Source organism: Gambusia affinis, linkage group LG03 (assembly GCF_019740435.1).
Source record: "Gambusia affinis linkage group LG03, SWU_Gaff_1.0, whole genome shotgun sequence".
NCBI lineage: Eukaryota > Metazoa > Chordata > Actinopteri > Cyprinodontiformes > Poeciliidae > Gambusia > Gambusia affinis.
Window position 1 is genome coordinate 5,252,681 of NC_057870.1, and position 26,611 is coordinate 5,279,291.

At 41.2% G+C, this 26,611-nt stretch overlaps 2 protein-coding genes across 6 annotated transcripts in view; one reads left to right on the top strand and one right to left on the bottom strand.

Annotated features, from left to right (window-relative positions):
- The first annotated feature begins 1,904 nt into the window (after positions 1-1,904).
- On the top strand, positions 1,905-3,835 carry LOC122828085 (piggyBac transposable element-derived protein 3-like). The gene is made up of 3 exons (XM_044111336.1): positions 1,905-2,128; positions 2,239-2,937; positions 3,034-3,835. Exons 2-3 carry the CDS (start codon positions 2,354-2,356, stop codon positions 3,068-3,070), a joined length of 621 nt encoding a protein of 206 aa, XP_043967271.1. The 5' UTR covers positions 1,905-2,128; positions 2,239-2,353; the 3' UTR covers positions 3,071-3,835.
- Positions 3,836-19,737: 15,902 nt separating this feature from the next.
- The window catches only part of tet3 (tet methylcytosine dioxygenase 3), a 49,300-nt gene continuing 42,426 nt past the window's right edge, over positions 19,738-26,611 (bottom strand). For all 5 annotated transcript variants that reach the window (XM_044112744.1, XM_044112746.1, XM_044112745.1 and 2 more), the window contains 2 exons: positions 26,243-26,588; positions 19,738-26,001 (listed from right to left, as the gene is read on the bottom strand). In XM_044112744.1, coding sequence (XP_043968679.1) covers positions 24,080-26,001; positions 26,243-26,588 — 2,268 coding nt within the window. In that variant the 3' untranslated portion in view covers positions 19,738-24,079. The remainder of the gene's footprint in view (positions 26,002-26,242; positions 26,589-26,611) is intronic.

The following is a 26,611-nucleotide window of genomic DNA, read 5'->3' on the forward strand; positions in this document are numbered from 1 at the left end:
TGGTGACCACCTGTAGGAAACGTGGTTTTATAATTGCTTCACTTCAACAGGGCTTCACAGACACGGACACTGCTGGTGGTAAGATTCCTCTCTAGTCAGCCATTCATCCAATCAGCAAGAACGTCAAAGAGGCTCCACTTCTGTGAAAAACAAGCTCTGGCGTTTCCAAGAGCGAGTCTCAAGAGTACAGTCACATTAAACAAATTAGAAAATGTCCCGGTGAGTCTCGTTTGTCACATAAAAAGTAGCTTTTTAAAGTCGCAACCTTTAAGCAGGTGTAAAAACATACGTTTCATTAGGTTCAAATTTCTGTTTTTGAAATTGGTCTGATGTAATTTTCAAGTTTTAAAGCATAAAAATCACAATATAGAGATATAAAGACCTTCAAACATCCACCTGTGCTTGATTTATAATGTTTCACGTAGTAATAAAGGTAATAAAATAAAAGTGCTTTTCGATAATATTCTAATTCGTTGAATTGGTCTGTAGCTTATGAAAATGATCCGACTCAGGCGCCTCTGGTGCAGAGCCTCAGGAACGGCACAAGGCAGGTGAGCATCAGAGACGGCGGTTTGAGTTCGAGACTCAGTCTCTAGTTGCATTTAAGTCACAAGAATGAGACATCCGAGTCGACCAACGCCTGTCCCTTAAGACCTGAAAAAGACCCGCGGTCTTAGAATCAAGTCGGTATGTGAGCTGCAGGCTGCAGCTGCTGCACATGTTGTATCTCGAGTGGATGTGATTCGTTCCTAGCCAGAGATGTTGGTGAATAATGGGATGTTAATGGCTCATGACAGTAGGTTCAAGTTAGCCGTAGCTTCAAAGTAATGAATGAATGTCTCGTTAGCCTTAGCGAGTGGGTGAAATTCAAAACTTTGACAGAGTCCACGCCTCCAGCAGGCAGTAATTTCTCAATATGCAGAAGGCCAAACCTTCTATCCAGCAGAACAAGTGTTTGGTTCTCACCAGGCTGATTCTCCACCATGTCCACTTCTTCTCCCTGGATGGAAATAAGAATTGGACAAACTTTTTTTTTCTTTGAATCTGGTCATCTTCTTTGATTTGCTCACATTCTAGACAAGATGATTGTTTCCACCCCAGGACACAAAGCAGTCAAGATAGATATATCTCAAGTATGTAATATTATTTATATATATGGATTTCCTAACCAATCAGTGGGACTGTCTGACTGATACAAATCTTTTGGCTTCCCAGAAACCACCTCTGCAGGAAATCATCAGCCTCTTTAAAGAGACAACCCAGTTAATCTCTCCATACTTGTGCCACGTTAAGTTTACTTGCTAGTTTTACTTAGATGGTTTGAACTAAACAGGATTATTGCTTTTCTACTAAAAAGATGTCATATTTTTTTTTTGCTCCTAAACATAATTATTCTTTCACAGTTGAAGAGCAACTTGTAGAGGCAGAAGAGCAAATAACAGGTGGAAGAAAACAACAAGAGGTGTGACAGGAAGGAGGATGGGATGTCTGTATGGCTGGGAGCAGCAGAGGATCATGCTGAGGTTCTTCCTGAACTGAACCTGTTGGACAGTGTGTTCAGCTCATTTGCTCTGTCCAGACTGATCCCGTCTTTCGCTTGAGGCCTGTGATCTTCTCCATCCCTGACCACACGACCCTGCTGGTTATTGCCCTGTTGGAGTTTACTCTCCAGCTTCTTCCTGTACGCCTCTCTGCTGCCTCTAATTTTCCCTTCAAGTTGCTTCTGTACCCCTTAATAATTCCTTTTCTCCATCCCTCACGGCTCTTTTTATTTCATGTTTCGCAGTTCCTGCGAAATAGTTAGGTGAATTTTCAGAGCAGTTTAATTATTTGTTGGGATAAAACATAACCTGTTTATGTGTGTCCTCCATAGAGGACATCAGGATTTGCTTTTTATTTTTTAACCTGTTTTAATAGAAGTCAGCTCACTGACTGAGGCAGAGAAAATCCTAAACCGGATTAGTGATGGAGACTCAGACATAGATTTGTCAGATGAGGAGGACCAAGAGGGACAGATTGACGGTGATTTTGAGGTCGGGAGTTCAGAGGATGAGGCATCAAGTGAGGAAGAGGAGAGTGAAATTGAGGATGCAAGGGCCCGTCGCCCACTTTGGACCAAAACTAACACGTAGGCTTCTGAGACAAGAGTAGATAAGCTTAGACAGATAAGAGTATTTTTTGGATGAACTATCACTTTTAGAGGACATAATTATTTAACGTATTTGTCTGTCTCTTAAGATTCCTGCCTGTGCTGGAAGACTCCGGAGAGGTTGTCTGTACTGCCCCAAACCGTGTAGACTGGCCACCATCAAAATACTTTGAGCAGTACATTGACAACAAAGGTTTTGAGGACATGTCCTTTTGCACAAACCAGAGACAGATTCAGGTGTCAGGCTCAAGTCTGAATACAACACCTGAGGAGATTAAGACCTTCTTTGGAGTCTCGGTGTACATGGCATGCCTTGGTTACCCAAAAATCAAAATGTATTGGGCCAAAAAAACAAGAGTGCCAACAGTTGCTGAGTCCATGACAAGGGATCGCTTTTTCAAGATCAGATGTTCTCTGAAAATCACTAATGATCTTGATGTAACTGAAGAGGAGAGGAAGCTAAATATGCTTTGGAGAGTCAGTACACTTCTGAAGAAGGTGCAACAAGGCTGCCTAAACCTTCCCAGGCCAGGAAATGTTTCCATTGATGAACAAATGATTCCCTTTACTGGTCGATGTCCAGTCCGTCAATTCGTTCCTGGCAAGCCAAATCCAACCGGATTGAAGGTGTTTGTTCTCGCTACTCCAACTGGAATTGTATTGGATTTTGAAGTCTACCAAGGAAAAAACACCTTCGTCGGCAGAGACGCAGGACTTGGAATAGGAGCAAATGCAGTTCTTCGGTTGACTGAGTCCATTCCCAGGGGAACTCACCTGTACTTTGACAGGTATGATGAAAATGTCAAATGTGGTGCTGTTGATGATTCTCTGTAAACAAATGACACTTATTTAACTTTTTTTTGTGTTTGTGTCTGTCTGTCTAGGTACTTCACCTCAATAAAACTACTGGATAAATTCTAGAAATGGGTCTTCCTGCAAGTGGAACACTGATGAAAAATAGACTCCCAAAGGATTGTAACATTACATCTGATAAAGAGTTGTTGAAACAAGGAAGAGGCTCCTCCGTAATGGTGACAAGGAAGCATCCTGAGCTGGCTGTGACAAAATGGGTTGACAATAAACCTGCACTCATGGCATCTACAGTGCATGGAATAGAGCCCCAGGATACCCGGACCAGATGGTCACTGAAAGACAAAAGGCATGTTCAAGTGTCCAGACCTGCAGTGGTGGCAGAGTACAACACCAACATGGGTGGGGTTGATATGTGTGATAGAATGCTTAGCTTTTATAGAATGGCTAACCGCACAAGGAAGTGGACTGTACGCACAATCCTACACTTCTTCGATCTGGCCATCACCAACTCCTGGTTACAGTATAAGGAAGACAGCCAAGCTTTGGCACGACCTATGAAGAAAACTCTCCAATGCCATGACTTCAAACTGCTCTTAGGTGAGGAACTGATTGCCCAGGGGCAGTCAGGCCAACACAATCCAATTGAATCTGATGCGTCGAATGATGAGGAGTACGTTCCATCACAGAAGAGAAGGAGGCCCCAGCCAGATAAGGAAGTGAGAAAGTATGGAGCTGTCCACTTGCCACAGATGATGGACAATCCTAATACTTCCAGGTGCAGAGCAGAAGGATGCACTGGAAAAACCTACATAAAGTGCATCAAATGCAATATGTACCTCTGCATCTCAAAGAAGAAGAACTGCTTTATGGACTACCACAAACCAAAACAGAACTAACACACCTGATTAAACTACACTAATCAGCTTGCTTTTATTAAGTTGAATGAGGTGCCTGGAAATCTGAACCACTGGCTTAAATAATGCAGCCATTTGAAATTTACAGCACTAAAGATTGTCAGAGTTCAGAGGTAAATGTATGCCTCGAAATGTGTTCATATTTGCCACAAGAGAGTCCCGATGTCCTCTCCAAAGGACATACTCTAAAAAAAATAAATAAAAACATGTTTTGAAATTTTTTCAATTGTAGTGATGTTTTTTTCACTTCAAAGAGTCATGTAATGTAAAGAAAAAAAGAAATTCAAAAACGTTTTTTTTCTCTGGGTCTCAGGAGGATACCTGTTTGGACCACCAGTTACAAATTTTACAGCATTTCCATTACAAAACATGCCACATCATGATCTTCTGACCACTTCCTGTCGTTTTCTTCTTTGTTGGTTTGCGCCAGTGGCAGCCTTCAGTTGTTGATCGTGTCACTTGTATGATGTGAAAAAAATGTTTCAGTTGAAGTTTCGCAAAATCAACCAATCTCAACATGGCCAAAACAAAACAAAACAAAAAAAACAAACCTCATCCTAACGCCAACAAAAGAGAGTTTTGTTGTTTTTTTCTAAATTGCCGTGTTTCCATTTAGGGGAATTTATTTATAAAATGTCAAATTGCACAATGATATGGTGAATGGAAAAACGCAGCTACTGTCACACTTTAAGATAATCTTTAGGATCAACAGTCTTCTTCCCCTTTCAGCTGTTTAAGAGAAGTAGCTCTCTCTGTGAAACGCTGGTAAAAACATTATTAGCGGGTTAATGGATGTTGTGATCACTTCCTGAAGGCGGAGTGTAAGAAAAAGCAAGAGTTACTTAAAGAGACAGAGGCCCAATTTCAAGGCAAAAAACCACAAAGTCAAATTTCCTTTAAGTCATACTTGACATCTACAGCATTGTGCTAAAAATCTATAATGCTGCCCCATTAAAACTAATGTGATTGTACTAATAACACGATAACATTGGCTCTCTGAGAGATGACTTAATGTGAACATTAAATTGCTACAAACAGTTAGGGGACAAGCAATAGCAACTTTGGCCGAGATGAACGACTGAACCAGCCTTCAGCATCTGTTGAACCTTTTGCTGGACGCCGCTCACATCTCCACTGCTTTCCTGGAAAGACAGGAAAGGTTATTTTATTTTATTTTATTTTTTTTAAATAACCTAGAGTAAACCTATGCTGGCTAAAAGAAAAAGCTGAAAAGATACTACAGCTTCTGCAGCTAGTTAGCATAAGTTTTTGCATAATCTTTAGCTTTGCAGCACACTGGTTATCAGTGAAGCCTGCCAGGTGGATCCTGACTGCTCTGTGGAGAGCAACACTTGTACAACCTCAGTGGCCTGAGTTTCAAAACAGCCTACAGACAAGAGCTGAAGTGTAATAGCAAACCATATTAAAATATTTACAGATTGCAACTGACTAATGAAAGCAAGTAAAATCCAGCAAAACATTATTAGTCTTTGAGCTTCCTCTAAAGTTGTTGGCAGTTCACCATACTGAACCGTGGCCTCTTGTAATGAGGTTAGTCTACGAATATAAACATGTCTCTCTCATGCATCTTCCACTAATCATCCCTGATCGACTTAGAATCACTCCGTTTCGTCAGGGGATCAGTCCTGCTTTCCCCTTTTCTCCTGCAGATGTTTAATGACGTCCTCAGGGGCTGCAGGCGGTTTAAGACCAGGCAGCTAATGGACGGTTCTGTGTGGATGGAAATACACAGATGGAACCAGTGAGTTGTGCTAAACGCCAGTCAGGGCCGTGCAGAGACCTTTGGAGGGGCAGGGGCTCAAATTTAAAAAGGGGCACATTGAACAAAAACTCCGTGCAACAACATAGCAACAACCCATATTAATTAGTATCTAATTAGATCCTACTATATCAATGCCATCATGCAGGGAAATGCATGATGGCATTGATATAGTAATAATATCTATTTGACCTCTAGAACAACAGGGCAGCAGTCTGCTTTATAGATCAAAAATCTCAAAGGAGTTAACTCTATATAATAGTTTGATGTTAAACCTCTGATATCTAGAATTATAATGACCCACACATGTCCATGTGTGGGCCATGTTCCACACACTTCCTCCAAAATGTGTCTGAAGCACTATCTTTGTTGTTGGTCAGTTGTCACTTTGCGTCCTACACTGTATTCGTCCTGTCCTTCTGTGGTTTTTTCATAGATATAGATGTACCCATTGCTGCAAATGTCAGCTCCACAGTCGATATTTGACAGTGACACCCGCTCATCCTCTGCCTTAAACACCAGTTCTCCGCACATCAGATAAGTGTAAAGGCTGCTGGTGTCAGAAGTAGTTGCCTGTCTCCAGCAAATGACGGAGGAGAGATGATATGTCTGAGTTCCGCATTTTACAGGTACTTCTAGGACTCTGTTAGGTATCACAGGATGTCTTGCATCGTCCGGACTGTCTGGCCATGGCAGTATCAGGGTCATCACATCAGTATTATTGAAAAAGCAATCCCTCTTTTTGTTGGACTTGCAGGTGTCGCAACTTTCTGAAATTCTACTCCAATAACACTCCAAAAGAGTTGATGTTGTGTCATTTCGTTGTTCCTTTGGTAGAGGAATGACAGGACCAAGGGTACGAGTAATTTGTGAACACGTCTGACATTGTTGACAGTAGTCAGCTGTATACAGCTTAGAGACTGTGTAGATGCCACACTGGGCCAGACAGTGTGACATGTAAAACAAAAGGACTCCTGGCTTGTCCTGATGTTTTACATCCCTAATCTTTAGAGTGTCAACCAGCTCATTCTGAACACCAAAGACTTCATGTGGTGGAAAATCTCTGCCTGGATGGTACATTGCTCTAAAGAAACACTGCGCAAATAATGGTGTCTCTGCAAAAATATCAGAAATCTCCTCCGGAAACTGAGCCACCAGCCTTCTGACAACAGACAAATTCATAATACTTTGTGTTGTGGAATTCATCCAACAGTTGAAAAAGGAGTTGGAGAATTTGCAGAAGTACATGGCTGGAAAAATATTTACATCCATGCAGTCTAAATGATCAGTGTCATCCTGATTTCCATCTTCTGAGATTTCCTCTTCAGAAGATGAGTCCTCTGACGAAGAATACTCATATACTTCTCCGAAATCTGTCCACATATTCGCAGCATTTGGGCTTCCAGAACAAACTTCCTCATCCTCAGAGGAAGCATGAATGTCTTTAGCATAAATGCTGTCAAAATGGCCAGGATCAATTTCAGAATCATTGTTTGAGGTTTCTTCTTCTGAAGACCATTCTTCTGATGAAGAATACTCAGAGACGTCATCAAAATGTGACACAACATTTGCTGCATTTCTGTCTCCAGAGTCAACTTCCTTAAATGAAGCATCCATCTCTTTAGAGTCCCGGTTGTCAAAATGGCCTGTGTGGTTTTGAATTTCAACGGAAGAGGCTTCCTCTGTTGATGAATTTTCAAAGACTTTTACAAAAGTCAACAGATTTTCCTGGCTTTCACAACTTTCTTTCACTGCTGGATCCATTTGTTCATAAGGAACATCAACAAAATCATCCCCAGAGTGAGCTTCAAATTCCAGCTCCATTTCGGTATCAGGCAGACAGACGCTTTCCAAAGTGTCTCCAGACGTCTTAACTATCAACTCGGTATTGACGGTAACTTCCTCAACTTTAATTTCAGGAGAATCCTCTTTCAATTCTCCTGAAAATCCATTGTCTTTTGTATCATCTTCAGCCACAATGTCAAAACCAAAATATTTGGACTTTTCATCAGACGAGCTCTCTCCTGAAACATCCTTGTGTTTTACACAACTGTCAACAAAAACGTCAAATCCAAAGTATTTAAATTGTTCGTCTTCAGCTGAGCTTTCTTCTGAATTGGCACTGTGTTTTACATCGTCTTTGGTGACGATGTCAAAATCAAGGGGTTTTGAGCATTTGGCAGGTGAGGTCTCTGCTGAAAAATCCTTTTGTTTTATACAGTCTTCGACGAATTCGTCAAATCCAAAATACTTAAATTTGAGATCATCTGAGCTCTTCGCTGAAAAGCCACTGTGTTTTTCATCCTCTTCTGTGACAACGTCAGAATCAAAGTGTTTTGAATTTTTGTCAAGTGAGGGCTTTGCTGAAATGTCTTCATCTGTAATCTGATGTCCCAGCAACTTTTCTATTCCTTTGGTGACAATATATCCAATGCCCCAACCGATAGAAAAAAACATTTTGACGGCAGTTGAAATAGTTTCTAAAATCCCTGTTTGAAATCGACTCTCTCTCAAAGTGTTGTACCTCCAACCAAGTTGTAAAGCAAACTGAGAATTCTTGTATTTGGAATGATAGTAATAATCATTTGAACCTTTATGACATCATCGATGAGAACATTGATGACATGATGATGTCAAACAACCTGTGTCGGGTTTTTGTTTGTTTTAGTTGCTATGGCAACACAAGGAGTTATGTATGAGATAAGACTACTGTCAATTAAAAATGCATGTGTATACATCTAGATTTGTGAATTTAAGTTGATAAATGTGCATAAATGTAAGTTTTGTATTTGTCCTGTTTTTCAACTCATACGTACGTATAAAAATCTGAGATTTTACCTATGAGAATACTTGTAAACAAATAAGTTAATATTAGTTAATTAATGTTTTTGGTAGATTTTATAGAGAGTAAGTATTTTTTCCAGAAGTTAGACACACGTCAGTCACATTTAGAAACTGTGACTGATGTATTTTGATCTATTTTGAAGTGTGAGTGAGGAGGATCCTCTTAAACTTAACATGTTTTGACTTAATTGCTTGCTCTTTTCATAAGGAAAACATTTAACGACATCTAATAATTACATTGTTATTATTTTTTTTACTTTTGAACTCAGTGAAAAGGATGATTCACCAAGCAGATGGTGTAGCTAGGCCATTGTGAGCAGGGTTGTCGGTGTGAACCTTTTAAATGTTGGTGAAGAAACACCCAGTGGGTCTTCACCGTTTATCTGCCTCAAGACTCCTACTTAATCCAGCCGCTAAGGGCCATAACACAGATGTTGGTTACAGTGCAAATAGGAGACAGTGTGTTACAGTCACAGTCATGTAGGCCTATATTGGAACATTATAAACTAAGCTTGTTAGTTTATGATGAGTCTCCTTCAGTTAGTTAAAAGACAGCACACCACCTTGCTCTCTGCTCTCCCTCAACGCGCCTCAAGCTGCTTCACTGTAAATTACTTCATTGTTTTTGAACAATGCAAACTTTGTGACAAACTCACCAGATTTAACCGGAAAACGTGAAAGTGGGGTGGAGGTCCACCGACGTAAAGCATCCAGGCAGAGCTAGAGTGAAATGGTTTAAATGTCCGCTTATTAGAGCGGCCCAGTCAAAAGATGACATTTGTTCATCGTCGTAACAAAGAACATGAACAGGCTGTGTTGAAAATCGAAGCGGTGCACAAAACAAAAATCCAGTAGCAAAAAAGACGAGAACAAAAAACTATAAACAGAAAAGCTCTGTGGTAATCAGTAATTAAAGAAATTGATAATACATTTATCTACTGGAAAGCAAAATGCCTGCAGGTGAAGCTAACTGCCCTGTGCTGCTGTTCACCTCTGATTGTTGGGAGCTTTCTACATCACTGTACTATTTCACACTTCCAGGTGACACATTGACACACACACACACACACACACACACACACACACCCACACACACACCTACACACACACACACACACACGCTCATGCACCCATTGAAATGATGCAAATGCATGAATGTTGGGCAACAACAGATTCCTATTCCTTCAACTTGAATTTGATTCCAGATGATTCACGATTTAACAAAGACAATCATGCAATAACGGCGTCATCTTCAGATATCCTATTGGCAGAGTAAAATGACCACAAACAAGGTGCTAACTAAAGGCTTTGTAAATAATTAATTCTGATCAACCATGTCTTTTCTTTCTTTTTGTTTAAAAATCACATCCATTCATTTGTTAGAAATAAATGAATTTGGGTTAATCAATAAATAGATGGTTGCTTTCATCCAGTGATTCACTCATAAATGTCGATTCAGATGCAATCATATTCAAGAAGTCTGACGGCCATTAAAACCAGCAGCTTTGATTAGCCGTGTTTTGGATAGGATGTTAACAACGTCTTTATTCGGCAGAAAAGTAAGAATGAGGCGCTTTGTTGAGCTCAGTGGAATTGTGGGAAATGAAGGAATTTCTCTCAAGAAATGTAGGAGTTTAGCTCTGTGTGGTCGGTGTGACGGAAAGCACAGTGTGGAATCTATTATCGACTCCTATAACTTAAAGTAAACGGAGCTGACCACCTGTTGCCCGCAACCATAGCAACCATAGCAACCATGGATTCTCTTCTTCTTCTTCACCTCATCAAGTCGGCTCTTCAAGCCAACCCATCCACGATCAATCCAGCCGAAAATCAAGTAATCCTGGTCGCCGTCCAATTTCTTAGTAGACTGCTAATAAGAAATGCCGCATTTAAATAAAAAATAAATAAATAATGGAGGTAATCACGTGGTTCTTTATTTGCTTAACAAATCTCGACTGACTCAGCAGATTGTTTTGGTCATTATGGAAAGTGGATGCCAGAGTTTAAAGCTGCCCCTCATTTGCAGTTCTGAATCCCAGTTTCAGTGTAATTTGCTCTGCTCCTTATATCTGGTCTCAGCATTTCCAGAGGAACGTAAAATATAGCATAAAATACAGCACTGTCCTTTTTTAATTGGGCTCTATAATAATTTTTATTTTTTTTCTGTTGGCTAAATAAATCACAGAACGACCTTTGTCAGCAAAGCTCTTTTTTTTAATCATATGTTTTTCTACTTTTTAGTTGGAGATAAAGAAGCAAAATAACTTCAGTCTGTCCTGGGAGCTTAACTCCAGGGAAGTTGGAAATACTTCCTAAAACATCGGACGTCTCGACGGGAAGCGGTTTCGCCTACGCAGCAGGAAGTTTCACATTCATAATCTGCAGCAGTGACGTTCCCCCGGAGCGAGGAGCTGGAGTCTCCAGCTCCCCTCAACCAACCTGCCAGTGGAAACACGCTCTGATGAGTGAGCTGTTTACCTCCCGGACCAGAATGAGAGTTCTGGGTCCCGCATTTCAAGTTGTTAAATCGCCTGGTGAGGTTGGGACACCAGGCTGCATTAGGTGTCGGATGAAGGATATCCACACATCTCCTGCTCAGCATGCGTGTCACAATTCATCATGTTGACTGTGTGTGATCAACTACACGGATAACGTATTGTCCTTCAGATGTAGGTGGACTGCTGCATGCAGACGCTGAGAGCTGGTGAGTGTGCTGTCGTACACATGCACCTTGCTGAACCTGTGCAGTGTTGCTGGGTTTGTGGTCAGACGTAACTTACCTGGAGTGAATTGCTTTGTATGTTTATAAAAGACGGCGAGCCATTCTAGCGCTACCATCATGTTTGATTTGGTTGTATTTACCCAGAATGCTCCATGCAGAAACCACTTCCTACTTTTGGGGCGGGTTCTCTTAGCATTCACATGTGCAGTAGATTTCACTTCAATCGAATCTCAGTTTTTGAGTGAACCAAAATTTGCTTCTTTGGTCGGCATCAGAGTTCAATTACATGTTCACACCTCCTGGAACAAACCAGATTTTCTAGACAAACAGACTAGAGTTAAATTAGGCTGGACTAAACATGGCTGGTGTGAAGCCTTACACAGGGACCATGAACATAACCCTGGACCTCCATATGTTTGTCAGCATGTCCCACAATTTACCCACCTGAAATAATAAACTTTATCCTGCCTCACAAGCTTATTGATTGACAGCATTAAGACCCTCCCCCTGGCTCTGACGGTCCATTTATCAGGGAGTTCAGGGAGAAAGAGAAGGAGCTTCATATTACACTGTCAGAACAAAGAGACAGCTTTAACGAATGCGCAAAAAACATAGACATTTTTCACAAAGTTAAATACTGCAGCTTTAAACAGGCAATAAACATACTTATATAAATACATATGTTCTTTGTTGATCTGGTGTAATTTTCCAATCATAAATGTGCCGTTTTCATTACATATTGGATGAAATGTTCACAATCTGTGTAATGAAATCACATTTTGTATGACCCATGGCTACCACTCTCTTTGTTCCCCCCCCACATATGGTCCAGTCCTCCATGGCTTTCTGCAGGATAATGATCACAAATGTGCATTATGTCTAGTTTGAATTGACAAGTCAGGCTAACGTTGTTATTCTGGAACAGCCTCTGGCTCAGACCCACAGAAACGCATAAAAATAAGCTAAAAATTGATCTATAATAAAAAACAACCACAGATTTATAGCGTTAATGATAAGAAGCGTCAAACCAGAACATGGCCATACAAATTTTTAACCTGAACGTCGAATGCTAACGCAATCCATGCAGGGAAAAGAACGATTTGAATCATCGAAAGCAGAAAATCCACATGAGATTCAAAGATTATTTGGCGTATCTGTAAACTCCTCTCTCTAGCATCATTGATATAAACCTGCTGTTGACACACATGGGGAAAAAACCCCAGAAAACTGTTATGATCATTAGGATCATTTCCATACAATGAGACAAATCAGAATGTAAACAAGAAATCCCTCCACTCCAGAGAGCGTTCCCCAGCAGCCCATCACTCCGGCGCTCCATTACAGTCAGACAAAATGTGAAGAGTGTTTTGCTGTCGCTGCTCCTGCTGAATGTGGCCGGCTCACTGATGAATTGTGCAAACACGCCTGCTCTCTCCTGAGTCACGTACAGCAATCTGGCTTCAAAGTACGGGCCCCACCGCCACACTGCAGGCAGAGTATTAGATATTAAAACACATCGCTTTCAGCAGCGTTCAGCTGTGTCCAATTAGGAGAGGAGCAAATTAAAAGAAACACTTACTACAGACAAGTTTATATCTGTTTCATATTTTTACCATCAAAAATATATATTACATTTTCTGCAAAGTTCACCAACTGCACAATTCTTGTTAAGTAGTATAAGTAGTATGTCAAAGAACAGAAGAAATTTAATGTTTAATAATTTATATGTTTTCAAAATGTACCAACTGTAAATTTCTTGTGTCTTAACAGATAAGCAGTATTTCCAAAGAGTTTATGTTTTATAAACAATAATATTGTTTCTGAATTTGGTGTTAAGAGATGAAAAAAAATTTTCTGGTAACTAAATGCCACGAAGTATAAATCAGATTTTTACTTTTGCGCTGAACCCTTATTTTGTAATATATTTACCACAAATGGCAAACAAAAAACATTTTCACTTTTCTGCAAAATTCACCAACTGTACAATTCTTGTTAAGTAGTAAGTAGTGTAAGATAAGTAGTATGTCAAAGGAGCAGAAGAGATCTTCTGTTTTTTGAACAATAACAATATTTGTTGTTAACCCGTTGCTAAGAGATGAGCTCGTTTTCTAGTAACAAACTGCCACAAAGTACAAAACAGATTTTTACTTCTGTGTTGAATGTCTGTTTTATAATATATTTACCACCACTGGCAAGAAACATTTTCAATTTTCTGCAAAATTTTTTGTAAGTAGTCTTACTTTTTATTAAAAGTAGTATTTCAAAAGAGCAGAAGAAATGTAATGTTTTCTGAACAATAACAATCTGTTGCTAAGAGATGAGCGTGTTTTCTGGTAATGAAGTGCCACGAAGTAAACATCTGATTTTTAATTTTAGAAAAAGTAAAAAAAATCAGAAGGCAGTGCATTAACATTAGCCACGATGTTAATGCCAAACGTTTGTGGCTATTAATAGCTACTGCACTGTTTTACTGCTGTTGTCCAGTAAAAGGCTTTTAGCTATCTTTTTTTTTTTATTTATTAACCATGTTTAGCACAATGAATGGAGGAAGTCAATATCTGTGTCCGAATTCAGGGTCTGTATCCTTCGAAGGACCGGTCTTTTGCAGACCGCGAATAAAAGACGATTGAAAGAGAAAAGCTGTGAATTCGGACTAGATTCCACCAACTGTCCCCGCCCCCACCTCAGCGTAACTCATGTTGCCTAGCAACCGTAACAGCGTGAAGCAGAGAGCGACGAAGAAGAAAAAAAAACAACTGAACCAAAGTTTGGTTTTTTCTAATTTTAGCTTACACAGTAATTTTAACATACTTAATGGAGTAAGTTCATGTTACTCAACATGCTTGTGACTCTCCACAAGCTATTGAGTACATTGTAGCTTACTTTAGCATTGATGCTAATTTTTAACATCAGAGTGCTGGGTTCTAATGGACGGGCACACTTTGGCAGGCCCCGTTTAAATTTCTTCAGAAATGTCCTAATTTTCCATTAAAATGCAATTTAGTGATTGCAGACCTTGCAACTAACTCAGTCAAAAGTTTGAATCTAGCCCCACCACTAGATTGGCACATTAAAAGTGTGCCAATATTTTCACTAATCAGTCAGAAACGGAACTCAATATTTCTGTTTGCAGTTTTAATTCTACAGCCGCTTATCACGGCCCATCAAAGTAAAATAAAACGTAAAACATAACATAAAAACTAAAGCCCATCAGATTTATAAGCTCTTTATGACTCCCACAAGGTAGCAATAAATTAATGTTTTTGTTTTTTCGTTTTGGCAGAAAGGCATAAATGTGTAGAGGCTGGAGATGATATTTATGGAAGGCCTTCACTGTGGTATCACGCATGTAGTTTTTGTGTGGGTTGGTGACGAAGAACTGCCACCGGCAGAATTTCTATAGAGTAGTCAATTAAATCAGAGCCCAAAAAAAACACATAAAATTATGTTATTGTGATGTAGGTTGGAGCAAATTAAAAGGAAGATGGAGTGTGCTTCTGTAGTATGAATGGGAAAAGTATTCAAGATTTTTTTTTAAACTATGTTCTTTATTGAAGTGGGAAAACATCAGTTAAAGTTCGTATTGTAGGCATTGTGTATTATTCCACTTCTAAGATGGTATCTGTTTTTTACAACTTGACTAACCTTCTTAAAAATCCTTAACTCAAATTGTGTTATATGTGCTTTGTTAAATATTCATTTACTCAAGGGCATTTCAGTATCCTCTATAGATTAACTTCACTTAATAGATGGGAGATGTGATGCGTTGTTCAATGACACCCACGGCCACAGAAAATGTGAAGTAAGGTGAAGTGTTTTACATTCAGTACCTGCTCACTGCACGATGTCTCAGTTGTTGAGAACGAATGGTTCTGTTATTCAGCCACAATGGTTCTGTTATTTTTAATATAACAATTTGCAAATTGTCTGTATGCACAAACTCTGTGGTCATGGTTACAGCTGTTGTGACTTAACATCTCCCCACGTTGTTTTCTTTCTTTTTATTAAACATGGATTAGATTAAGAGAGGTTGAAAGATAACTGTAATTTTTCAAGCCCGACTTCCTCTGTGGTTCTTAAGTTAAAAAGAAAAAAAAAAAAGAAGTAGTCAAATTGTCAACCTAATTTTCTGTGCAAAATAAGGAAAAGGAAAGACTATACCTAAATAGCAAAAATATATCTATGATCATCCAGAGTTTGGAGAGACTGACATTTAAATCCCTCTATAAGCAGTAGCTATATGTAGAGAAACTACAATAGCGCTCAAAGCATTTAAAGCTGCAGTAGGTAGCTTTTGTAAAAAATGTGTTTGTTTTTACATATTTGTTAAAACTGTCACCATGTTATGACAATACGAGACAAATAATCTGTGAAAAGATAGATGTCCTAAACCTCCTCCCTGAGTTATTACTGCTGTCTGAAGAAATGCACCAAAAACAACCAACCAAAGCCAGGAGGCGGGTCTTAGGACTGTCAATCAACATGTGAATCTGCTAATGGCAGAGAAACAACTAACCACACGGTTTAACAAATTCCTCCTCTCTGGGCTGTGAATACTAAACCTATGAAAGAAAAACAAAACTAGTAAAACTGCTAATGTAAGAATGATAACAAAACATAATTATTCTAACAGATTCAGTTGTATCGAAGGTGTTGTGCCTCATTGTTGTACCCCAAATAATTGAGTTGAAGACACCATTGTTCACCCGATTCATCGACCATGCTTGCGTCCGACCGATGAGGACGTGAGGATTGCATTCTTTGACTTATAAACACGACCAAATCGGGATCAGAGGCTTCCAAAACTTCCATCAGATACAGATGGACGTGTTCGGTATTTCTCAGAGGGTGGTCTGCAGCACAGACATTTTTATGGGTGTTGACCTCAAGGCATCATGTATTTTGTCTGGATTTCCTGCTTCAGAAAACACATTACAATCTGATTGGACGCCGAAGACGACTATTGTCGTGTTCAAGTTGTGCTAAAATGGGCTAGTCCAGAGAGAAGCTATATAAGCCTAAATTAGCATCTCGATGCTAAACAGGTAGCAGCAGCACAGACGTCCCCAACGCTAATGTCAATGTCCACAATCCACATTTCTAAAAGGTTTTTTTTCATATAAGTTATATGAATGATTAGAGGAAGTATGTAATGCAACTTCCTGTCGCCCAACTTTGAGAAGACGTCACCACACACAAACAAACACAAATCTGTAAGAGGGCAAAAACCTTTTTCGAAGCACACCGAGCCGAACTGAAATGCGTTTGAGCTTAATTTTTTTTTCTGTATCACACACCGGGATGACTCCGGCTGTTTACATGAGCAAAACTGAATTGAAATAGATTATTATTTCCCCCACATTGTTGGCGACGCAAGGCTAAATGCTTATGACATGTAAAACAAACTCCGTTTACTGAAATAGTTAACCTCGACTCACATGTCCTTCCCTCGCTCAGTCAGAGAAACCTCGTGCAGTTGTTGAAGAAACTTTTCAAGGACAGGGCTTCGTGTTAGTTCCTCGTCAGTAAAGCTGAAAAGTGTGTCGTTGGACAATTTCTCACTGCGGACGGATCCATGCTGAAGATTCGCCGAGAAGGAGAGGTTTTCTGACCGTACGGTTGCGTAACAATGATCTTTTGTCAGTCAAGCTAATCTGCATTCAGCTCTACAACCCACTACTTTAACCTTCAACTTCATCAGCTTTCATCTGTTCAAATCCAAGATGCGGGCAAATACACAAAGTACTCCATGCATTTAAGCAAGCCTCGGGCTAGAATCACAGATGGAGTCGGTTTCTAACAGTACCACTGCAGAAAAGCGAGAAAAGGTCGATGAGCCCAGTTTGCGGTCTGAGCTGATATTCAGTCAGTGTTAATGCTGAAAAATAAAATAAAATAAATAAATAAATAAATAAAAATTGCACACTGAGATTTAAAGAAACTGCTGCCAAACCTTCCACGAGAAAAAATGTTGCGGTTATGCAGAAACACTGGGAGAAAAAGTATTTAAGCTTTTTATCCTTTCTAAGATACTTGTGCTGTGATATTTTCTTCAACCAGACAGTTGAGTGGCTCTTGTCGAACTCACAGAATATTTTCTAACCATCAAGCTGGATAAACTTTTTTTTAACCCAATTTTTTTCACCTGTGCTTTGCTGACAGAGGGAGTCTGAGGAGATTCTGAAGACTCAGGACATGGCAACCCAAATATCAGCCCAGAAACACAAAGTCCTTGATCTGAGAATGTCTGTGTTTCAAAGCAGCGCTCAGATGGAATTTTTTTTTTTTTTTTTTTTTAAACGACCAAAAAGACATCTTTTTGAATTTGTGCATACATTATGTTGCTCGCTTGCCTGAGTGCGATAATGGATTTATCAGAAAAGTTGACTTGGTCCTTGTGTTTACTGAAGAGGAGGCTCATTCACAGAGCGGACCTTGAGCCTCGTTAAAAGCTTGACTTATGAAAAATTGTGTATATTGCCATGAGAGGAAGAGAAAGCGAAAAGGCACGAACCCTTTTCCCCTTTTCCACTGTCTCTCAGACCTCCATGAGTTTTCTTCATATTTATTTCCATTGTAGCTTTTTTTTCCCCTCACTCTCATTCAATGTAAAAGTAAAGTTTTCCCCTAAAATGTGCGCTTATTGGTTAATTATTTAAGTATTTGATACAATAGATTAACAGAATTTACAGTGTTGCTATGGAAACGTTCCTGTACGTTTCCTGTCGTTCCCTTGACCAGGTTTGCTCTAAGGCACAACTTTTGATCCTCTCCTCCATACAGATCCCCAGCAGATCTTTCAGGTTTTAGGGTTGTTGCTAGGCTGTTGCTAGACTGTTCTATTGAGTTCACTGAAATCTTCGTATGGAGCCACTTTTAGTTGTTGTGTTTTGCCTGTGCTACTGGGATTCTTCTTCTTCTTCTCCTTCCAATCACGTCAAAAGTTCAGTTTTGGTCTCGTCTGACCAAGACCTTCCCTCTTGCCACCTCATTCAGATGGTCTTTGGCAAACGTCCTGCTGGCCTGGAAATGTAATGACTTGAGAAGGGGGACGTTGGGCGCTTAGTCGGAGTGGTGCGTTACTATGGTAACCTTTGAGCCTGTGATCCCAGCTCTATTCAGGTCATTGACCAGTCATCCCGTGGAGTGCTGGGCTGATCCTTCACCTTTCCCATCATCATCAGATCTAAGGCGGGGCTCCAGTCTGATGGAGATCAGGTGTTTGTTTTTTTTGTTTTATGATAATTATGTCATGGTCAGTAAACAGTTTCAAAGTGGTGCAGTTGATACAAGAAATGACTGGTAAGGCAGGAAGACTTCTTAAAGAGGAACTGATTTCTTCCTGGTTGGAAGGTGATCAAATATTTATTCAATGAAATAAAATGCAGATTATTTATTTAAAAATCATAGTGTGTTTTTCTGTTTGTTTTGTTAGATTTCTGGAACGATGATGGAAATTCCTCTCCGTTCTTCATCAGAGGGAAAAAAATTTGAAAAGTTGGCAATGTCTCAAATACTTCTTTTACCCATTGTATATTTATTTCTCTTCCTTCAACTGGTTTGTAATACTCCGGAATAGTTTTACTATTAAATAATATATATATTTTTTTATCAGATATATTCGACATCTAATTACTGAGCATTCTTTGTCACTAAACCATCCCATCTTGTTCTGGATCATTAAAATGTATTTAAATCCGCGTGGCATTCATGTGTTTGTTTGTTTGTTTGTTTGTTTACCTATTTTCTTTGTCAAGTCAGGATTAGTAGAGTAGAGCTAAATATGCCTCCAAACCCTATTTGATGTTTGGCACAGTTTTTGTGTTGTACTAATGAAGCCTAGGCGCAAATTCAATCTGGAAGACTCTTTTAGCCCCACCTCCATCATCCAGCCGGAACTTCCGGCTCATCACCGTTGATTGCTCAACGCCGGTCCAAGACTCGTCACGTCCAATCACCGTCCAAGCCCCAGCTGATAAGGACCGCCATCCATGGCGTCTTGCGCTTTCCAGCAGAGCTCAACCCACCTCCACCCCTTCACCTCCACTCGCTCAGCATCAGGCCACATCCTTCATCGCCTCCAGTGCCGGGTCCCGGGGGATGACGTTCCTCTCAGCATACAGAATGCTCATCCAAGCCCATCGCAAAGTTTGCGATGATCAATGTCCTTAGCCGGGGCCCAGGCACCAAAGATTTAAATCATATTGTCATTAAACTTTTCTAATGGTTTCCATTTTCTCCGTCTGAATGTCTACAGATTGAATTGTATTTTATTTTATGTTAATTGTCTTGATGTCTTCTATGTTTGCAATAATAATAATAAAAAAAGCACTCGTCTAAAATTAGATCCGTATGTTCCTGTGGTTACTCAGCAGAGTGCAGGAACCAAATCAGTGAAATGATGCATGTTTGGCTCCAGCTGGAGCTAAACGCCCGTCGCTGTGATGCTCCAATTAAAACAGGACTCAGTTCCAGAATGAACAAGAAATGAAGCAAAAAAAAAATACAAAAAACATTTCACTTTAATATTTTTTATTTATCGCGCAACATAAAACAATATTGTGGGGTTTTTAACCACATACACTATGTATTCACATGATACACCATACAGCTACAAAGAGAGGGAGAGAGAGACTGAACAAAAACACTTCTTTTTTTTTTTACATACTGCATCATTGACATAAAAATAAAGAACCAAGAACAATCCTACAAATCAAAAAAGGAATGTAGCTGCCACTTGTGTAGGTTCATTTTCATCTTTTCGTATGGGCCAGGGTTCAAGTCTCTGTTCCTACTTTGGAGAGTCTTCAGTAAATCAGGTGTTCCTAATTTTTCAACGTCGGGCCATAGATAGTGAGATGCATTTTTTTTTTATCTATATTTGCGTGGTTCAGAACATCAAACTATACAAGGTTTAGAAGTAAAAGATGGGCGTGAGTAAAAAGGAAGTGCATGACTAGGGAATAAAAGAGTGAAGCAGTACACAATTCTGGGATTGTTCAAATACCTTAGCATTCATCTAACATGTACATTTACAACATCCTCAAAAAAGATTATTCTAAAAGCCTTTGGTACTCGCTGTACCAAATATAAATCCCCAGATAACAGTCCTTATATATTCTGATTCTACTTCTCATCCTAGTTTTACCAGTTTAAAGTATATTGATGGAATGAGTATTAATAAAGGAAGTGATCTGCTGTTGGAGAGCCCCTCGAGCCCGGCAGAGAGAGAGAGAGATGTAAAAAACGTGTAGCGTTGTAACAAGACTTATTCATAAAGTCAGCACCAGGGGGCAGCTTCGCGCACTTCGAAACTGCTTGGATTAAAAATACAGTTTTATTGACATTCGAGGAGCTCGGAAAACAAATATTTGTTTTGCATTTTTTTTTCCTATGATCTTTTTGTTTTTTTACACAGTGAATTTTTAATGTGTTAACATCATAGCACCGCCTGTCTGACCTGCCCCTACACCCACCCGTGCTTTTTATTCCCCCCGCCCCACAACATCTCAGAGAACCCCCCCCCCCAAACAGAACATTTAGAGATTTACAAAGTTAGATGAGAAATGTTGGACACAACATCCTCAGCACCATTAAGAACGTATAAATGTGGGTTACGTAATATGAATATCAAAAGGTTAAACAAGCTGCACCAGTAGAACCCCTGCTGGCATCATGCTAACTCTGTCCTGTGGATCCTTAAATAGTAAACGATACAATAAGGAGTTAATTAGCGACACGTCTTCACAAGCAGGGAAGCAGATGGTCTGCAACTCAAGTGGGAACGATCAGCAGGCTTTAGCTTATCTCACCGTTTTCCGATTTAGCCTAGCTTGACTAGAAGCTAAAGTAAGGCTTTCACTCGTCAATGTCGCTAATTTTCACGTGAAAATGTGGGCACAGAACTGCAACCCGGGGGTTCCAGTTTGTTGTGTATCCTCTTATTGAAGTGACTGAGTGGAGTCGTGGGGTAGGAGGGGATGACGGGGTGGCTCCACGGTGAGTAAGCTAGCCGTCACATAGCACACACCAGATACCTGGGCTCATGAATGAATTCTCTAAAAGCGACCGCGCTTTTGTCGTCTACAGGCTGACATGGGGTACAGTACTTCTGAAAGCGAAAAACAGCAGTGTAACTGAGCAAAAAAGATTACACACAACACATTGAGACCAAGTGTTGCAAAGGGCTTTCTGAGACTTCAACACTCCCCGCCCTAACCCCACCCGTCCCATGTCGTCCATGGTTTTAGTTTACTATCCTCACCAGTTAAATAATCTTACCTAAATAGTTTAATATTTACATTTTTTTTTACCTCTCTCTTGAGAAAATGAAAAAAAAAAAAAAAAAAAAAACAAGCTTCAAGTTGTCAATAATCGGCTCTTTCTTTTGTCGTTAAAATCAAGATTAAAAGTGCTTTTATAAATCTTTTCTTCTCTATTTACAATTTGTATTAGCTATATAAAAAAGATGAAAAAGAAAATAACATCAAAGACAATCATCATCATCATCATCACAATGTAGTAATAAATAAAGAGTAAAAAAAAAAAAAAAAAAAAGCTAAAATGAGTGTAGAAATCTTTAGCACACAAAGGGACATGCGGGATTTTCTGCCCTCAGTAGCAAGTTGGGATGGTTACCAGTGTCTCTACGGCGTGAGGTAGAGAGCTGGAGGCCTCGGGGGGCCCGGATCGCGGTCCTTCGCCCCGGGCCTTGACCCAAGCAACCACTTCTATAGAGTTGTCAGTCGCTCGTTTTTCTCTTTTTCAACAAGCAAACTACAGGATTGTGAAGGAAGTAAAAAAAAAGAATAAGTGATTCAAAGTATTGAAAATGCTCATCAATCAAGTAGTCTCTCTCTTTGGTTTTTGGGTGGAAATGTGTTCTTTCACACACACCTCCTCATACACTTATAGTACACAAAGCGAGAGAGTATTTGATGTTTTGCATTTAGGCGCCTACTCCCTGAAGCTACGGTAACGTCCAATGTTTTGCCTTTTACCTCTCAGTACTGTTTTCCCTCAGTGGAAAGCGCTGCTGATGTGTTTACTAAGAGATGTCATGACTGACTGTGCTTTCTCTGCCCTGGACAGTGGACTCTGTTACCGTCTGCCAGCATAAACACTAAAAACTCCTCAACGGGAACCTGTTTTTGAGCCCAGTGGCAAAGCTGCGACCCCCCCCCAAAAAAACAACCAATTTGATTGGCTGGCTCTGTGGTAGGAAGGTGCCTGCAGTAGCACATGCCTTGCTCTGTCCGAAAGATGACAGCACCATACAGAGGAAAGCACCGGGCCCTCTGTAGTAAATCAAGTTTAAAAGGACAGCACCAATGTGTGTGTAGGAGCACCAAGAGCACTGCAGTCCAAACACCGTTTCCTTCTGCTAGAGCTCAGGATGAACTTTCCAGATGCATCTCCAGACTTCAGCCTGATGAGCTGCTTTATTGAGTCTTGCCAATGGCCACCAAACAGAGAGTGAGGGCCCCCTCTGCTGGCCTTGGGTGGGTTAGAGCCTGGTTTCTGAATGGATCTCAAGTGCTTGTTTGAGTAGGCAGCCACTGCTGCCCTCTAGAGTTCACTCTGGAAAGTTTTCATCCCTAATAAACAGATGTAGGAAGATAAAGAGCGTCGCCTGCTTCAAACCCATGTGGAAATTGCAGATCTGACTCGAAGAGCATTTGCAAGTTGTTTTCTTTTTTACTTCTGTGAAGAAATAAAGTGATATCTCAATTTTAAGAGTGGGAAATTATGTCAAGCATGAAGCATTGTCATTAAACTTGCCTTCTGTGCGACATAATTATCGCCCCAGGGTCTTTTAAGACAATGAAAGCCTCTATTTTGGTTTCCCACCTGTGTCCAAATAACAATAGTTGCCCATCCCGCCTCCCCCCTGCAAACACTACTCGAGCCACATTTGAGCACCAAAATACAGCATCTAGTGCCACGAAAAGAAGCTGATGGAAAACCGATCGGAAAGAGAAGCTGAGCACCAGTCGAAAGTTGGAGGAGTGCAGATAAACAGGAGGAGCGAATCACCTAGCCGCAGAGATTTTCACCATGCTCTCATTTCAAATGGATTATTTTCATGATTGGTTTGGTTGTTCATGTTTGTCCTATTTCTGAAATGTTTCACTCTTAGGATTCAAAGAGTATTCTTGGAATTCTCATTGAGGTATAATTTTTTGATAAAAGTTTTAGATCAAATCTACTTCTTTTTTTTTTTTTCCTTTTTTTTGCATGGAACCCTGATTAAAATTTCTGTTACTTTTCTCTCTGATTGGTTAGATTACTGCTCCTCCTGCAAATAGAGTTGACACGGAGAAAGGAAATCAAACAGAAAAAAGGGGGTGCAATTTTTCCAGACATGGAAAAACCAACGGTCTGAGTGACTCAGACTGATTGAATAAAAAATAAAATGTAAAAACAACAACAAAAAAACAATTATCCCATTAATAATAACATTAATGAAAACAGCAATAATAATAAAAAAAACAAGTGTTCATTATAATAATACCTATAATAACATAATTGACAGTAACAATAGCAATCATAATAATAGCAATAATTAGAATCATTAAAATTTTATAAACAAGAAAAAGCAATGGAGTTCCTCTCTGGAAACAAGAGAGGAAGAGCACCACAGGCAGTGTGTCTGCAGCCCAAACCACTGCCTGACATGAGGTAAAAAACAATAAAAACGTCCCCCACTCACCTTCCTCCCTACAGACTACGGAGGAGGCTGGATGGAGAGATGCAAGACTGTGAAACAGCAAAGAGACATTTCTCCTGCTCGTTGCCTTTTCTACCTGTCCACTGCACCACTTTGGTGCTTTCAGTCTTTCGGTGTCTGTCTGGCCTCAGACAAAGTGGCTGTAGGGCCCAGTGACGCGAGTGAAGGCATAGGGAGCCACAGTAACCATAGAGGTGGTGTAGAACGTATGAGATAACCGTGTCACTGGCCCGTCTTTCTTGTCTTTCGACTGTCCAGGTCCTGGACTGGTACCTGTTAACAAAGACCCCCATTTGCGTTTCTTGCCGAGTGTCTTGATGTCTTCCTGGGAGAGGCCAAGGAGAGCTGCTTCCTGCTGCCTCTGCAGTGCTCGCTCTGCCAGCAGCTTCATTTTGGCCTCCCACAGAGCCAGGCCGTGCATTGGCTGATTGAGGTTCTTGTGCTGGTAGAAGACGAGGGAGATGCGGGTGGGATGAGAACGATCGGGCTTCTTAAGCGGAGTGGTAGCGTGTAGTTCCCGCCGGGCGCATTCAATCAGGACTGAGCCGTGGGCTGGTGCTACCGCTACGCCGCCAATTGTGGGATCCAAGAAGTTGTGTTCGCTGTCAGACCACACCTCATCCTCTTCTTCACGATGCTTGAAACTTTCAACATCGCTTTCAGCTCGACAGGGATCGCAATGGGCCTGATCGGACTGTTGCAGCGCATCAGGGAACAGGCGACCCTCTGGAGCAGGAGAAGGGGTGCTGCCTGCCAATGAACCTCCACAAGACTTCCAGGCCTTTTCTTGGATCCCGAGGGGAGTGGAACACCGGTTCTCCCCGGTCTTGAACCAGATCTTGTCGGGATAGGCTCCTGCAGGATTGCTGTGCTTCAAACCAGGGCTATATGCAGCAGGTCCAATGCCCCAAGGATTTGGCTGGGGGCTAGGAGCAGGACTCGCCCAGTGCCTGGGGGTAAGTTGCCCTGGAGTTAGTGGGCCTGGGGTGGCTGGGCCTGGAGTGGCTGGACCTGGAGTGGCAGGACCTGGGGTGCCAGGTCGTAGAGTGCCTAAACCTGGGGTACTTGGACCTGGGGTTCCAGTACCAGGGGTGGATGGACCTGGAATGCCAGTGACTGGGGTACCTGGACGTGGGGTCCCAGGCCTTGGAGTTACTGAGCCTGAGTGAGAGGTAACAGGTTGTGGTGTACCCGGGTAAGAAGCACTGTGACGTATGGCGCCTCGGTATAGGTTGCCCTGGTGCCCCGTGCCAAGGTGAGGGGATGGAGGTGGAGATGCAGGTACCTGGTGTGCTGGATTGGTGGAAGCAATTTGGGGGTTTGGGCATGGGTGGGAAGTCCACTGCTGAGGGTACGGAGAGGACTGGCGCTGCTGGGCATGCTGGTGAAGCTGCAGCTTGTCTGAGTTTAAAGAAGAGACATCAGGACTTTGTCTATGGTTTAAGTGGCCATCCCAGTTATTTGAAATAATGCTCCCATTAATCTTATACCCAGGCCACTGCGCAGACTGCGGGGTGCTTCTTGATGTGTTGGCACAAGCCTGGCTTGGCAGTGCCCCTTCATAGACTGGTACATCCATCGGCTCTTGTTTGATGAGCGGAGTGCCTCTGTTGGATGGCTCAGAGGAAACCGAAGAAGGACGGGACAGGCTGTAGTTGGCGGGCTGGGCGTAAGCGCTGTTGTTTGGTTGGTTGTTTTGCTCTGGGTGGCTGTTGGAAGGCAAGTGGCCCTGAGGGCTCTGAGCACCAGACTTTCTTTCTGCCTGGACAAGCTTACTTCGACCTTCATAGGTCTTCAACTTAGGACGGAAAAGAGCATTGGGAGGGTAGTTGAAGAAGCCATAGGGCATTGCAGGCAGACTGGGATGGTAGCCATTTACTGTGTCTGCGGCAGAGGGCTGGCCGGCTGGGGAATGGCCCCCCCTTGCATAGTAGGCAGGATTTTGATAGATGTTATTGAATGGGTCTGTTGCCTGCACAGGGTATCCATCTATTGATCCGTTAATGGGCTCCAGCTTGATGTCCGGCTTCATTTCCTGCTTTATGATTTCTGAAAAGCAGATCACAAATACATGAAAGTCTTTCAACACCAAGACACATATTCAATTATTGCTATCCCTTTCACTCTACACTTTTGCTAATGTCTCATACTGATAGGTAATTACAAATAGGTCAAAACTTAAATTCACATCAGGCCAGATGATAACCTTACTATTACATCTTCACTTTTGTACAACCCAATTCAATTTTGTGTGACAATCAAAAAAAAAAAATCAAAGAGAGTGACTAACCTTTAATGCCTGGGGTTTGGGGAGAGCTGCTGATGCAAAGTTCAGTCTTGACCACTGTTTTCTCTGGTGTCTGCTGTGTGAGTTTGCTCTTCTTCTTCTCTGAGGCGGCCTTCTTGGCCTCCAGTCGGCGTTGCCTGCAAGATTTCGCAGGCTCGGGCAACTTGCGTACCTCTCGACGGAAAGCTTGAAGTACCTGGATGGCTCCGTTTTGCATCTTGCGGCGCTGGGCCTCTGCACTGCCAAACTCATCTGTCAGTGAGACCGTGTACAGTGGCAGCACATGAAGCTGCTCATCTTCAGGGATTTCGCCCACTTTTCGGTTGTCCTCCTTAGTCAAGGTACACACCTAACAAAACACAAAAAGGTAAA

Bases quoted from the DNA above. Each gene is read 5' to 3' on its own strand.
- LOC122828085 (XM_044111336.1), top strand. From the start codon at position 2,354: ATGTCCTTTTGCACAAACCAGAGACAGATTCAGGTGTCAGGCTCAAGT. The intron at 2,938-3,033 runs GTATGATGAAAA...CTGTCTGTCTAG, and splicing joins ACTCACCTGTACTTTGACAG to GTACTTCACCTCAATAAAAC.